Source organism: Myxocyprinus asiaticus, chromosome 1 (genome assembly GCF_019703515.2).
Source record: "Myxocyprinus asiaticus isolate MX2 ecotype Aquarium Trade chromosome 1, UBuf_Myxa_2, whole genome shotgun sequence".
NCBI classification, from domain to species: domain Eukaryota; kingdom Metazoa; phylum Chordata; class Actinopteri; order Cypriniformes; family Catostomidae; genus Myxocyprinus; species Myxocyprinus asiaticus.
The window spans coordinates 37,280,852-37,295,819 of NC_059344.1; the positions used below are offsets into that span (position 1 = coordinate 37,280,852).

Below are 14,968 nucleotides of genomic sequence, written 5' to 3' on the forward strand. Positions count from 1 at the left end.
ACAGGCAAATACTGCAAACTCAATATCCTGGAGGGAGTTTGGATGGAAGAACTTAATACGATTCTTTATTACTCATAAACTAACAGCACTACACACAGGCACACAGAGTCGGGGCTTTTGTTGGAGGCAATGTGGAACCTCAATGGCTAATCATGTTCATGTTTTTTGGGTCTGTCCGAAAGTACAACCTTTTTGGCAAGAAGTAGGAGAGGAGCTTGAATATTCATTCATTACATTATATCTAGGGAAAATACCAGAAACTGTTTTAGACAAGGATAAATACTTATTAAAGATACTTCTAGCAAGCAGTAGGAAAGCCATAACTCATAAATGGTTGCAGGTTGACCCTCCAACAAGGGACCAATGACTAGGAATTGTAAATGAAATATATTGTATGGAGAGACACATTTATTTCAAAGCTCAATTTAGAAAAATGTAACAAGTATTGGGAAAAATGGACTATGTACTACCATTGAGGAAAGTAGGATATTGTATGTTAAGATGATGGAAATGTACTGTGACTTGACATTGTGACACCCATGATGACCTATATGTTCCCTGTTTTCAATAAAAAAAAAAAAAAGAAAAAAAAAAAGAAATCATCTCAACCAGCTTGACAGGCCACACCACTCCCTCTCACCCGCAAACAGACACACGACCGCTCCCCCATCACCACATTTGGTTACTGTAGTAAAACCATGGTGATTTGTAGTGAGGGCAAATCTCTTGAAGTGTTTACCAAATAGAATATTTTTACTTTGGATTTGGCAGTAATATATATATTTTTTATGAACATAAATACCAAACCGTACCGAAACCCTGACCATAAAACCGTGATACAAACCTAACTGTGAGAAATTTGAACCGTTACACCCTTAATAAATGCATTACACTAAGATCTAAAAGCACTAGAAGAGAAATGCAGCTGCAATCAGATGATAAGTGCAAGTCATTTGTAACTCAACACTCTCATCATGACTTAAATTCTTCACAAATACCATTTTTCTGTAAAAATAAACATAGTTAGGAGGACACTGCCTTTTCTAGTATTTTTGACATAAATGGGAGATTTGAGATCGGTCTATAATTAGCCAACTCTCCAGGATCAAGTTGTGGTTTCTTTATAAGGGGTTTGATAACTGCCAGCTTAAAATTTCTTGGGATATTCCCTAAGGATAGTGAGGAGTTAATAATATTAAGAAGAGGTTCTGAGATTTCAGGAAACACCTCTATCAGGAGTTTAGTACAGTTGAAGACAGAAGTTTACATACACTTAGGTTGAAGTCATTAAAACTAATTTTTTTTACCACTCCACAGATTTCATATTAGCAAACTGTAGTTTTGGCAAGTCGTTTAGGACATCGACTTTGTGCATGACATGAGCAATTTTTCCAAAAACTGTTTACATACAGATTGCTTTACTTTTAATTGACTATATCACAATTCCAGTGGGTCAGAAGTTTACATACACTAAATTAACTGTGCCTTTAAGCAGCTTGTAAAATTCCAGAAAATTATGTCAAGCGCTTAGGCAATTATCCAATTAGCTTCTGATAGCCTACCTTCAAACTCCGTGCCTCTTTGCCTGGCATCATGGTAAAATCAAAAGAAATCAGCCAAGACCTCAACAACAAAAAAAATTGTGGACCTCCACAAGTCTGGTTCATACTTGGGAGCAATTTCCAAATGCCTGAAGGCACCACGTTCATCTGTACAAACAATAGTACGCAAGTATAAACGCCATTGGACCACACAGCCATCATACCGCTCAGGAAGGAGACACATTCTGTCTTCTAGAAATTAACATATTTTGGTGCGGAAAGTGCAAATCAATCCCAGAACAACAGCAAAGGACCTTGTGAAGATGCTGGAGGAAACAGATAGACAAGTATCTATATCCACAGTAAAACAAGTCGTATATTGACATAACCTGAAAGGCTGATCAGCAAGGAAGAATCCACTGCTCCAAAACCACCATAAAAAAGTCATACTACAGTTTGCAAGTGCACATGGGGACAAAGATCTTACTTTTTGGAGAAATGTCCTCTGGTCTAATGAAACAAAAATTGAACTGTTTGGCCATAATGACAATCGTTATGTTTGGAGGAAAAAGGGTGAGGCTTGCAAGCTGAACAATACCATCCCAACCATGCAGTATCATGTTGTGGGGGTGCTTTGCTGCAGGAGGGACTGGTGCACTTCACAAAATAGATGGCATCATGAGGAAGGAAAATTATGTGGATATATTGAAGCAACATCTCAAGACATCAGCCATGAAGTTAAAGCTCGGTCGCAAATGGGTCTTCCAAATGGACAGTGACCCCAAGCATACCTCCAAAGTTGTGGAAAATGGCTTAAGGACAACAAAGTCAAGGTATTAAGAGCGGCCATCACAAAGCCTTGACCTCAATTCGATAGTACATTTGCGGGCAGAACTGAAATAGAGTGTGCGAGCAAGGAGGCCTTCAAACCTGACTCAGTTACACCAGTTCTGTCTGGAGGAATGGGCCAAAATTCCAGTCAATTATAGTGAGAAGCTTGTGGAAGGCTACCCAAAATGCTAGACCCAAGTTAAACAATTTTAAGGCAATGCTACCAAATACTAACAACGTGTATCTGTAAACTTTTGACCCACTGGGAATGTGATGAAAGAAATAAAAGCTGAAATAAATCATTCTCTCTACTATTATTCTGACATTTCACATTCTTAAAATGAAGTAGTGATCCTAACTGACCTAAGACAGGGAATGTTTTCTGCAATTAAATGTCAGGAATTGTGAAAAACTGATTTTAAATGTATTTGGCTAAGGTGTATGTAAACTTCTGATGGGGTCTATGGGGTCTAACATACATGTTGTAGTTTTTGATGATTTAATAAGATTTGTTAGCTTTTCCTCACCTATAACAGCGAAGGACTGATGTTGCTCGTAGGAAATACTATGAGACACTGTTTGTGGCAGCATAATTGTAATTTTGTTTCTTATGGGTTTAATTTGATCAGTAAAGAAATTCATAAAGTCATTACTACTATGCTGCGATTGAATTTCTGGTTCAGTCAGAGCTTTATTTCTTGTCTACTTAGCCATGGTACTGAATAATAGGGATGCACCGATCCGACACCTGGATCAGTATCAGCTCCAATGCTGATGTTTTTAGATGGATTGTGTATCAGTTCGTTGAGCCCACTCCAAATCCGATACCTTGTGTTAGTCATGTTCGTTACTGTCAAGTTTCAAAAATGACATTAAAGAACCATAAAGGCACCATTAAAGTAGTCTATATGCATTTCATGCATTTTATTCAAAGCCACTTTAAGACATGCAATAGCTCTGTGAATCGCAAAAGGCTGTGTTTTACAAGTAAATGTATAGTATGTATCCTATGTGCAGCACTTGAGTGAATTGCGCTGCTCTGTTGACACGCATACATAACATGCGCATGCTGTTAATGTGCTTGCTGCCCTCGGTGCAATATGTTAGCGCCACACATGAACAAAATCTCAGATGTAGATGCTCATTAGTTCGGTTTGCTTATACATTGAGAATGGCAAAGGAGGACCATTTCACCAGATTTTGAGTAAGTAGTGAATTAAACTACTGTGAACTAGCCCACATACAGACACTTACAGGACTTGCTGGAGTGTTTTGACTGTCAAAATAAAAGCCAGAGGGTTTTAAAGTTAAAGGTGCACGACTGAAATATATAACTATTGTATTACAAAATTATAAATGTCAGTAATAATAATAATAATAATTTATAATTATCATAATAATTATTTATTTACAATCTACAACAATATTTAAGTTGACTGGGTTCCAAAAAAATAATGGTGTGAATGCGAGTGGACTGATATCTTAGTTACAACTAAAGTGGACAAAAAAAGAGATCTGAAGTCCACTTTCTAAGTCCAGATACAAGTTGAAAAAAATTGTGCAAAGAAAACTGGCTTCTTTTCCACTGAAGACTTTCACTGGAATTACTGTTAATTTTACTGTCACATTATCAAGTAGACTAGTTAAAAATAGTTTTTTCTTAATAGGCTGTACATTAATTTTAAAATAAAGTGTAGTTAAAGGTTTGTGTTTCTTTACATATAAAAGTGTTCCCCCAATTAGTATCACAGAGTGAGGTAGACTCATTTAAACTAATATCTTCATCCGATTTAAGCCAGGTTTCAGTCAACCAGAGCGAATCCAAACTATGATCTGTAATTATTTCATTTACAATAAATGCTTTGAATGAAAGTGATGTTTAGTAGCCCTACCTTTATAAGATGTTCATCTTCAATTTTTTCTTATTTTCTACTTTGACATCAATCAGTTTTTTTTCTAAATGATTTCATGAGGGTTTAGTGCAGTTCTTGCTTACATTTGTGGTTGCTTTTTGGAGATCTAAACACTTTGATTTCCATTAGTTCCACGCATCCAGGGAGCATCCGGCCACCGAACAACATGGTCCATGTTTTAATACAAAATTTTATGACAATTGTGTTAAAGTCACTATGAATAAAGTTGTTGTTTTGAATGAGTATGACAACTAGTAGGAAATGTTCAAGGAACAAAAATGTCACTTTCTTAGGCTGACAAATAGTCCTTGAAATGGCCTATAGCCAGTGACTATTTAGCAGAGATGGAGCACTATTATTAAAATGAATGGAGAAATTGAAATGGCCAACAGATGTTGAAAAGAAAGTTCCGCCTCACAGGTAAAAGAGACAATCAGCTTTTAGATAGAGTGATCGCCTGTCAGTCAACTCAAGAATGCGCATTAGCTGAACCAGTCTGAAAAGTGTTTTTTTTTTTTTTTTAAGCGTGATCGGAGCAAAAAAAACATTATTGATGCCATTGTTGTCGGATTTTGCTGCTGATTTGAAATATGCTCTTTGATCGTAATCTTGACCAACCATCTTTGAGACTTCGGTCTTTCCCCATTCAAGTAGATAGGAAGCTGTACTTTCATGCTGCTTGTTTACATAGAAAAATAGCTGCCCACACTGCCTGGGAGCATTCCAAAAATGGCTGCCGTGTTGACTGGCATCCCTTGAAAAGGGACTCTGTCTATAGTGCTCGTGCCCTGTTATAAATGCTGTATGTTTGTGAATATTCATGTGGGCTCCAGTTGAAACACTGAGCATGCATTTGGCTTTGATTCAGGAAAGTTTCTAGGTTTCCCCACACACTTAAGTCCGTTTTTTTCTGTCTGAATGGAAGCAATATCAAATGTGCCTGGGCACGCAGCTTAGAGGAAACTGTGTTTACACACTTCACCTTTTAAGACTGCTGGTGGAGGCATTGCTGCTTTAAACAGATTATGGTAACATCAGTTGTATTTGTTTAATGTTTTCTCCTGATCTGATTTAGGCTGGCTGGAGGTCTTCCACCTAATGCTGCTGTTTATCCCAACTGGCTTCACTGCTGGAGTCACTTGAGCCGAGAGGTGAGCAATTTCTCTTCATATGAGCAAGTCAAACAAACAAAGAATGTCTAGTACATTGTTCTAGTCAACTAGACATGATTTCTCAGATGTTTCACCTAACATCTAAGTGACAGTTAATAATGAAGACACTTGGTAACAGAACGTCTTGAGCAGAAGAGAAAACATGCCCAGTTGACTACAATGTCTACAAGAGTCTCTACAGTGACTTACTGAGAATCTTCAGAGAGCATTATTAATGATGATTTCTGTTGAAACATAAACATTTGAAGAAATGCAACCATCAGAAAGATGAATCTTGATTCCCTCTTCTCTCTTTGTGTATCTCAGGGCAACATGAGCAGAGGCAACAGTCTGTTCTTCAGAAAGTTGCCAGCAGGGAAGACGTATGCCATCGAGCAGAAGAGATTTTTCTGAATGGAAAGCTATAAGCATAGTCTTTAATTATGATAATATAATTGAACTGGCCCAAGAAGTTGGACTCCCAATACTTTGTATGCACTTGTTTATTATAACAGACTTTTTTTTTCTTTCTTTCTTTTTGATAATCAGACTGCATCAGCATCCAGGATTATTTCTGTTAATTTTATTACATTATTTTCACTGTATGGTGATTTGCTTTGATTTGAAAACATAAAGAGCTTTATTTTTATTTATACCCAGGGATTTGTATACATACCACAACAAATAAACCCTAATAGAAGTGTTTCAGAGTAGCATTTGAGGGTGCTTTCCCAACCGTAAGTCCATACCAGCCCCTATACCATCTGTGCCTGATTCCAGTGCAGGCTCTTTTCATTCTTCTGCTTTTTGTTCCCATTGACCCCAAAAATTATGGTCATCAGTCCTTACACACCTGTTGTTGTCCCTACTGTCTAATGTACTGACTGACAGACAAGAAGTGTTCCACCCTGTGAATAGCAGACTGACAGTAAAGTGAATCCAGCAGCAGGTCCATTTTGAGCCACATGTGTCAGTTGGTGTATGTGTGTGTTTATGTAAGAGAACGGTAATGCAGCGCCTTAGTCTCAGCCTCAGTTGGCAGCCTACAGACCACCCACAGTCCGTGCTCTAACCCTGCCGTTTTAGTCAAAGGTCTGGCTATGCGAGACTAGGAGCACCTTGAGTTAATGCAGTCCCTAGCTTTAAATACCAGATGTGGTCCTAGGGTGCATCTCAATCAGCTCCCTAGCTCCCCATGTCGTCAATCATTATATCATAAACTCGGACACTTTGGGACACTTGTGACTTAATCACTTGCGACACAATTACAAGCTCACGCATTTAAACACAGCTGGTAATAATCAACAAAGTTGCTGTATAAATGGCATGAATTTTGGCTGTAGTTATTCAAACGCACAGGATCATTATGAAAAAGAAGTGTTATTTTAACCTTCTAACAACTATAATTTAAAAGATTGTTTCCCATTCATGGTCATTATGGATTAAAGACATTACAAACAACTCTTTTAAAGAGAAAATAAGGCTTTGACTTCATAGTTTTACACTTGTGCTTGTCTTCTAATGACTTGAAAGTCTTCAGAAGATATAGCAACGTTTCCAGTAAGGGAACACAGTGAGCTACGATGCTGCCTGGTTTTTACGTTGCATTCTGGGAATTTTTTGGAAACTAACCTTTCAGTACACTGTGGCAACTCCCTGAACAGTGCCCTGACTACTGAACTAGGGAGCTGATAGAGAAGCACATCTAGTTTTGGCATTGCTTTGCTAGGCTTGACCACACCCTGGTGACTTCATTAAGAGCCTCTGGCTCCGTAGCAGTGAGTGAGTTATAACAGCCTGAGGTGTGGCGTCCACATGTCCATCAGAGCTCTTGATTGCATTCAGAATAAAGAGATTTTTATTTCTATTGACATTCTAATTGACCCAAATAAACGTAATGCCAAAAGAGTGGTCTTTGTGTCTTACCTGTTCATCATAACATACATATTTGCAGTCATTTAAGAGACAGGCTGTAATGTTATCATGTTTCTTTAATGTACCAGTAGAATATAATGGGGTGCAGAAGAATAAAGTATGTGTGATGATTATTACACGACTCTTTGGAATACTCTATTCTGTTTGGTCAGTGGTGCCATGTGTTTGCTGAGCCTTTCTACTCACATTACTACATAATTTCAACTAATTTTATGGGTCATTATTATTTTATGCATTATGTCCATGTATTTTATTTATTTGCTTAGTAGCCGTGTAGTAAGGGGGATCCTGGTCATGCAGGTGTTCTGGTCACAACTGGTTGACATACATTAACCCCTTAAATATAACATCTATGTATAAGATATAGCCTATTTGACATACATGACATTATCTGTTAAAAGTCAATGTACTGGACTGTACATATATATATATATATATATATATATATATATATATAGATATATACATATAAAACATAATATGCCAACATAATAAAATATAAACAACTTGTGTTATTTTAATTCAGTAAACTATGAATATTGAACAATCAAAAAACAAAAATGTAACATTAAAGCAGTGTAATCGTCATTTACGTTTTATATAATGCCACAAATAGGTGTTTAAGACCCACGTTGGCGCTTAATTCGTGGCTTGGTCATCCGCGCCTGAAGGGGACAGTGGCGTTCACTGACGGTGAGCCACAAAAACCATAAACACGTTCCTGCGAAGAAGCAGCATTTCAAGATGTCGTCGTTGAATGACAGATCAGTTTGGGATGAGGTGGAGGTCTGTTTTTTTAATTTTTTTGGGTTGTTTTTTTTTTTTTATTATTTTATTATTTTTTTACAACTAGTAAATATTGTGGAGATGAGTAGAAAATGATTTCTATCGTATCAACCCTATTTTAATGATATTTGAGCGCTGTTTAGGGTTTTATAGCTTGATGGTACAAGTGCATAGCGTGACACAGTGAATTTCACTCTGGTTCATTCATGCTTTGTAAACGTGTGCATCCACGCCAGTTTGCAGTCGACTATTCACTGTAATAAACCAGGACACAACAGCTCTGATTTTAATCCAGTCGAAAATTACATTAAGATCGTTACACATATTTCGTTAAAATGTGATGATGACTGCTAGGATAACATTAGCCAGAGGAGCTAACGATGATCATGGAAATTGATGCTTCTCACATCAAGTCTGATATGGCTGATCAGGAGATATCGTCTAAGTATTACACATGATTATTATAGATCTGCCTGTTATAAGGTTAGAACTTGGGCGAAGGGACTAAAAAACTTAAAAACAGACACTGAGCAACTTTCTCATGAAGACTGATTTACTTGTTTGTCTGGTACTGCACACAACCCATATTCAGGAATAACTCTTCTCATTGAATTGTATTTTAAAGGATGGCATCGGCGAGGAAGTCCTTAAAATGTCCACTGAAGAGATCGTCCAAAGGACTCGTCTTTTGGACAGTGAGATTAAGGTAAACTTCCTATTGGAATGCTAGATATTTTAATTCAAATTAGTTTAGTGTGAGATTTTTTTTTTTAGTGACTGCATGCAATTCTGTATCCTCTTTATAATGCATCTGATTTCAGATTATGAAGAGTGAGGTTCTGCGTGTCACTCATGAGCTGCAAGCCATGAAAGACAAGATTAAAGAGAACACAGAGAAAATCAAAGTTAACAAGACTCTACCCTACCTCGTCTCTAACGTCATAGAGGTAAGGAAGTATGTCAGAGCTGTTATTTAGCAGTCTCTGTTGGCTTGTCAGGATAGGGCATTAAGGAACTATTTAAATGTACATCTTAGGACATTTAGTATGTGCATTGGAAGTTATAAAGGATTGTAAACACTTTGTGTTAACACTGATTTGGCACTGTTGCGTGTTTGAACGGAAGCTGCTGGATGTTGATCCTAATGACCAAGAAGAAGATGGGGCCAACATTGATCTCGACTCTCAGAGGAAGGGCAAATGTGCCGTCATCAAAACATCTACACGACAGGTGGGTCGATCAAATGCTTGAAATTGCTGCAGTGATGATGGCTACCTTGTTTTTGTGGGACCATATAATTCCATCATGTTTTTCTTACCTCTGTTAATGTTTTGCATTACCTTTTCAATTTAAATCCTGGTTCATCTTTGAATAGGTTTTAAAGATGTAGCTTTGCTTTACTTATTGTTTTCTTTCTAGTTTTATGGCATATAAAGTGTCCAGTGCTGTAATTACAGACCTATTTCCTGCCTGTGATTGGTTTGGTGGATGCTGAGAAACTGAAACCAGGTGATCTTGTGGTAAGTGAGCATTTGTGGCAGCCTGTACCTGTGAATGAATAACTAAATGAACATAGGATAAAATCAGATTAACTTTTTCCTAGTGTTTTCAGGATCCGCATAAGAACCATTTTTAATGCTCTCAGCTTTCATGTTAAAATGTTACTTAAAAAGTGTTTTGTCTAATAAAAGTGTTCAATGAATGTCTGCACCTGTTGACAGGGTGTGAATAAGGATTCCTATCTGGTTTTGGAGACTCTACCCACTGAATATGACTCCAGAGTTAAAGCCATGGAGGTGGATGAAAGGCCTACAGAGCAGTACAGCGACATTGGTGGCCTTGACAAGCAGATCCAAGAGGTACTGTCTGATAAAATGTTCCATGTTTAGCTAAGCTAAAAGACCACAGACACACAATATCGGCTTGATTCCTGTCCAGTAACTCACAATGACAGTGTGGTAGATAAAACTGCTGTTGACTGTTTTCTGAGCTCACTGCTTTGCTATTTGCAGCTGGTGGAGGCGATTGTTCTGCCCATGAACCACAAAGAGAAGTTTGAGAATCTGGGCATCCAGCCACCTAAGGGAGTTCTGATGTACGGACCACCAGGTACAGGAAAGACCCTCCTGGCCAGAGCCTGTGCAGCTCAAACCAAGGTACAGTGACTTAGAGTGAGAAAGAACTAACAACCTACTAGACAACAGTGTGGTATAAATGAGCATTTCCTACAGTTTCAGTGTTGATGCTTAACACTTTACCTCAGTTTGTCTCTCATTGTCCCTTCTCAGGCAACCTTTTTGAAGTTGGCTGGCCCTCAGCTGGTGCAGATGTTTATTGGTGATGGCGCCAAACTGGTACGTGATGCATTTGCTCTTGCCAAGGAGAAGGCTCCCTCCATCATCTTCATTGATGAGCTGGATGCTATCGGCACCAAGCGCTTTGATAGTGAGAAGGCCGGAGACAGAGAGGTGCAGAGGACCATGCTGGAGCTGCTTAACCAGCTAGATGGTTTTCAGCCCAACATGCAAGTGAAGGTACCAACTCGCGTTCATATGTTACGCTGTCGTAAACATGGGCCTGTGGTCTTTTAACAGTAGTACTTATGTTTTTTTTTGTTGGGTTTTTTTTTTGTTTTTTTGTCTTTTTACTTAGGTTATTGCTGCTACAAACAGGGTGGATATCCTGGACCCAGCCCTGCTGCGTTCAGGTCGTCTGGATCGTAAGATTGAGTTCCCCATGCCCAATGAGGAGGCTCGTGCTCGCATTATGCAGATCCACTCCCGCAAGATGAACGTCTGGTATTGAACAATTCTTTTGTGTCTGTGTTGCTCTGGTTTATAAGAAAATATTGATTTGTCTTTAATTATGTTGAACATTTGGATGTATAAGGTAATTTCTTGCCATTTCCTGTTCATGGTAAGTTCTGTATTTTGGCACGTCCATTGATGAGGGGGTGCATCAGAGCACAGATTAAGCTGTACTATAAAGATCCCTGACACTCAGCACAGTTATTGTGGGGAAGACTTGAGGTTGAAGAAGCAAAACGTGGCCTTGATGAGCAATATTACTTATGGATGGAGCATCTATTTCTATTGAAGGGCATTGTCTCAAATCTCAACAGAATGTCCTGCGCTGTTTACATTTGAGCATTTTTATCCATGCTGCAGCTATTGCATTCAGTCTCTACACTTTCAGAGCTAATTTTCTTTTTACGTGGGTTGCATAATATATCTTTAAAACTGAAGTACAACTGTTATGCTGAATGTTATTCGATTATAATACCGTAAAACGCAGTGAGCATTTTGTTAGCCTCTTTATTTCTGTGTATGCTGTAGTCCTGATGTGAACTATGAAGAATTGGCCCGCTGTACTGATGACTTCAATGGAGCTCAGTGTAAAGCTGTGTGTGTTGAGGCCGTAAGTGATATTTACAATTCATTTACCATTTGGACCTCTTTTGTGGGGTTGTGTTATCATTGTGTTTAAGGCCCTAGTAAAAGGCCACCTGTTTATTAGAGTTGTCAAAATTATTTTGTGGCTCAAAGTCACTGCTCCTACCTGTTTGTTGTTGTGTGTTCACTAAATGGTCTTTTGTGTGTTAGGGAATGATTGCTCTGCGACGTGGGGCCACTGAACTCAACCATGAGGATTACATGGAGGGCATTCTGGAAGTGCAGGCAAAGAAGAAGGCCAACCTGCAGTACTATGCTTAACATGGTTGCAGACTGTTAATGTGTGCGTATTTGTTAGAGAGAGTAAGTGGCAAGGATTAGGCACACCTATTCATCTATGCTGTTGGGATCCAGTGCTGATCTGAATGATCTTCTGGTTCTGATGGAGACAGATCAGCCAAAATCAGACTGGGCTGCCTCACAGTTATGACTTTTATGGAGTATTTTTCAGTTAACATTTTTGTTTCTCATGATCCATTAAAAACCTTTTTTCCAATATGTTTTGTGCTTTATTTAATGTGTCAAGTGCTATGTTTCTGCATAGAAGTGGTGATGTTTCATGTGTTATTTAATATGCATCCATCAATCCATCATCTTCTATAGCCGCTTGTCCTATGCAGGGTCGTGAGGAGTGCTGGAGCCTATCCCAGCTGTCTCGGGCTGAAGGCAGGGAAACACCCTGGACAGGTGGCCAGTCCATCACAGGATTATCATCTGTGATATTATTTAATAATGATGGGGAAAGCAGTTGTAGCATTTTTCAAATATCTGATAATTCTGGAATGGACTGTAGATGATTCAAAGGGATAGTTCACCGAAAAATGAAAATTCCATAATTTAGTCACTTTCGCTCATTTTCTTCCAAACCTGTATGACTTTCCATCTTCTAAACAAAAGGAGACATTGGACAGAATTATAGCCTCAGTAATTTTTATATATATAATGAAGGTGAATGATGATTAAGGCTGTCGGTCCCAATCATCATTGGTATGGGTTTGCAAGAACATGAGTGTGAGCACATGCTGTGACAGTATTTACATTATTTCAAGTACAGCTTTCTCCCTCTTGGACTAACCCTCAATAAAAAAAATAAAAAAAAATAATCCTGAATGTCATTGATATGACTAAATACAAATTCAAAAGGTTTATTTTACATGTAATAAGTTTTACAAATCAAGAAAAATTATATGCTGTTCATATTTTGAGACAGGATTCAGCAACCTGCCGATGGGTAGCAGCACATTTACAACAACACTTTGAATTACACTGTAATGGTAGAAGGTACAGCTGTATGTTGTCTTAAATGTGCCTGCTCCTCTTCACTCAGGCTTTATGTCATGGGAAAATTTTAAGTGGATTCCATACGTTTCTCAGTTCCCACACTACACTGACATCTTGTTTTGCTGAAGGGGTGAAGTTCATGCTATCTAAAATTCCTAGCCGAGTTCAAAGATGTAAGGATTTTCCATAGAAAACATTGTCACAGAGTGTATCTCTCTCTTGTTTGCTCATCTTTACTTGGTGTCACTTCATATGTCCTTGATGGTATTGGGGAACTCTTGTTGTGTTGTTCTTTCTCCTCTGCTCGCTTTGCTCCTCTGCATTTGCCCAATACACACATGAGTAGACCCCTGCAGTGCTTACGGAATGCTGGATCACAGCAGGCATACAGTAGAGGGTTCAAGCAACTGTTTATGTAGCCCAAACAGATGGCATATGGATGGGCTGTTACCAACCACTGGTCAAAACTGCAGGAAAAGGGTAAGATGCCCAATTCCACCATAGCCGAGAGTGTCTTGTTAGCGTGAAAGGGTAGCCAGCAGAGGAAGAAGGCCAGTACAAGAGTGATGATGATGCGGAGGAGCCTGCGTTGACGCGTATGATCAGGCCGTGGGCCGCGGCTGAAGTGTCGGGAAAGGAGTCGCCCCAGCAAGCCGTAACAGAGCAGGAGCACCATGAGTGGCAGCAGGAAGCCAAGCAGAGTTGATTTTAACCCCAAAGCTGCTGACCACATCAGCTCTGTCTGCTCCAAAGCTGCAGGGTCCAGTTTGCTTGAGATCAAACTGGAGTAGTCCATGTCACACAAGCAGGTGTAGACACGCCCATATCTATCTCTGCCCTCCTGCCCGTCACCATCAGGTCCTGTTTCCAAATCCACCTCCCTCACAGTTCGTAGAAGCAGAGCAGGAAGTGCCAGGATTCCAGCTGCCACCCATACACTACCTACAATCCACCTGGCACGCATGGTTGACCCACCCCGCTTTGAGCTGTTACAACAGCGGCGTGTGATGACACTGTAACGTTCCACACTGAGCCCGGTCAGAGAGAACACGCTGGCATACATGTTAAGTGCCACAATGTAACTGCTCACCTGGCACAGAACGTGGCCAAATGGCCAGTGGTAGTCCAGTGCCGTGTACGCTGCCCACAATGGCAGGGTCATGACGAAAGCCAGGTCAGCCAGTGCTAGACTGGCTATTAACGACTCGGTCACGGAATAAGGTGTAGGGGAGGGGCAAGGAGGTGGATCAGGGGTCTGGGAAGATTTGGAACAGCTCCTAATCCTCCTGTGGCCTCTTGCTCGGCGGTCCAGGTATACCCATAGCACCAAGCCATTGCCTAGCGAGCCCACCACAAACACCAGTAGGTACACGCATGGAATCAGCACCCAGGTTGGAGACCATTCACTATAGTCACACAAGGGAAAAGGGGAGGGGGAAGGCAGGGCAAGAGACCACTCGGACATCATGGAGAGCACCCAACATTCATCTAGCAGTGTAGGAAGCAAGTGGAAGACATGAGCAGTGATGTTTCCTCTGGGTTTCCTGTTGTTGTTGCTCTTGAGACTATTACGCTTTTGTAATGCAAAGTGAGTCGGACTTAGGGGGGCAGAATGAATATGTTTTTTTCCAGATTTCTTTTTTTTTTTAACCTATCTGAACTGGTGGTGGGAGCTCTTTTCTCCTTGTGTTTTGTCCATATTCAGAATTTTTGTTCTATATCAGGGTGTTTCCCATGATTGAGTTGTGACGGGTGACTTTTCCTACCTCTTCAGTCCCCTTTGATTTCCATGGGTTATCACTTATAGATAAAAGAAGAAAAAGTTATCGCAAGATGTGCATAAAGAAAATGAGAAAGTAACTTTTCACATATTTAACATTTCTTGTCGTGTCATTTACATTCTTCTGCATTAATTGACAATTAATGCAAAAAAAAAAAAAAAAACAGCATTTGTTAAACTAGCTACAACAGATGGCAAACCTTTCTTTATGTATTGTCTAATATAAAAAACAGAGAATAATTTCCAGATGATGGACATGCTGAGCATAGAGGGAAAAGCTGTAAAAAAAAAAAAAAAA

The 14,968-nt window shown here is 39.4% G+C and overlaps 3 protein-coding genes across 3 annotated transcripts in view; 2 read left to right on the forward strand and 1 right to left on the reverse strand.

Moving 5' to 3' along the window:
* Positions 1-7,344, forward strand: part of LOC127445850 (mitochondrial carrier homolog 2-like) — a 32,030-nt gene extending 24,686 nt beyond the window's left edge. The window contains exons 12-13 of the mRNA XM_051706285.1: positions 5,361-5,436; positions 5,764-7,344. Coding sequence (XP_051562245.1) covers positions 5,361-5,436; positions 5,764-5,850 — 163 coding nt within the window. The 3' untranslated portion in view covers positions 5,851-7,344. The remainder of the gene's footprint in view (positions 1-5,360; positions 5,437-5,763) is intronic.
* A 732-nt stretch (positions 7,345-8,076) lies between these two features.
* On the forward strand, positions 8,077-12,107 carry LOC127445826 (26S proteasome regulatory subunit 6A-B-like). The gene is made up of 11 exons (XM_051706232.1): positions 8,077-8,157; positions 8,783-8,863; positions 8,979-9,104; positions 9,283-9,387; positions 9,615-9,677; positions 9,879-10,016; positions 10,170-10,313; positions 10,446-10,691; positions 10,810-10,955; positions 11,493-11,574; positions 11,760-12,107. Exons 1-11 carry the CDS (start codon positions 8,116-8,118, stop codon positions 11,868-11,870), a joined length of 1,284 nt encoding a protein of 427 aa, XP_051562192.1. The 5' UTR covers positions 8,077-8,115; the 3' UTR covers positions 11,871-12,107.
* Positions 12,108-12,851: 744 nt separating this feature from the next.
* aplnr2 (apelin receptor 2) lies at positions 12,852-14,355 on the reverse strand. The gene has a single exon (XM_051706244.1). It carries the CDS (start codon positions 14,353-14,355, stop codon positions 13,090-13,092), a length of 1,266 nt encoding a protein of 421 aa, XP_051562204.1. The 3' UTR covers positions 12,852-13,089.
* Between the last annotated feature and the right edge of the window lie 613 nt (positions 14,356-14,968).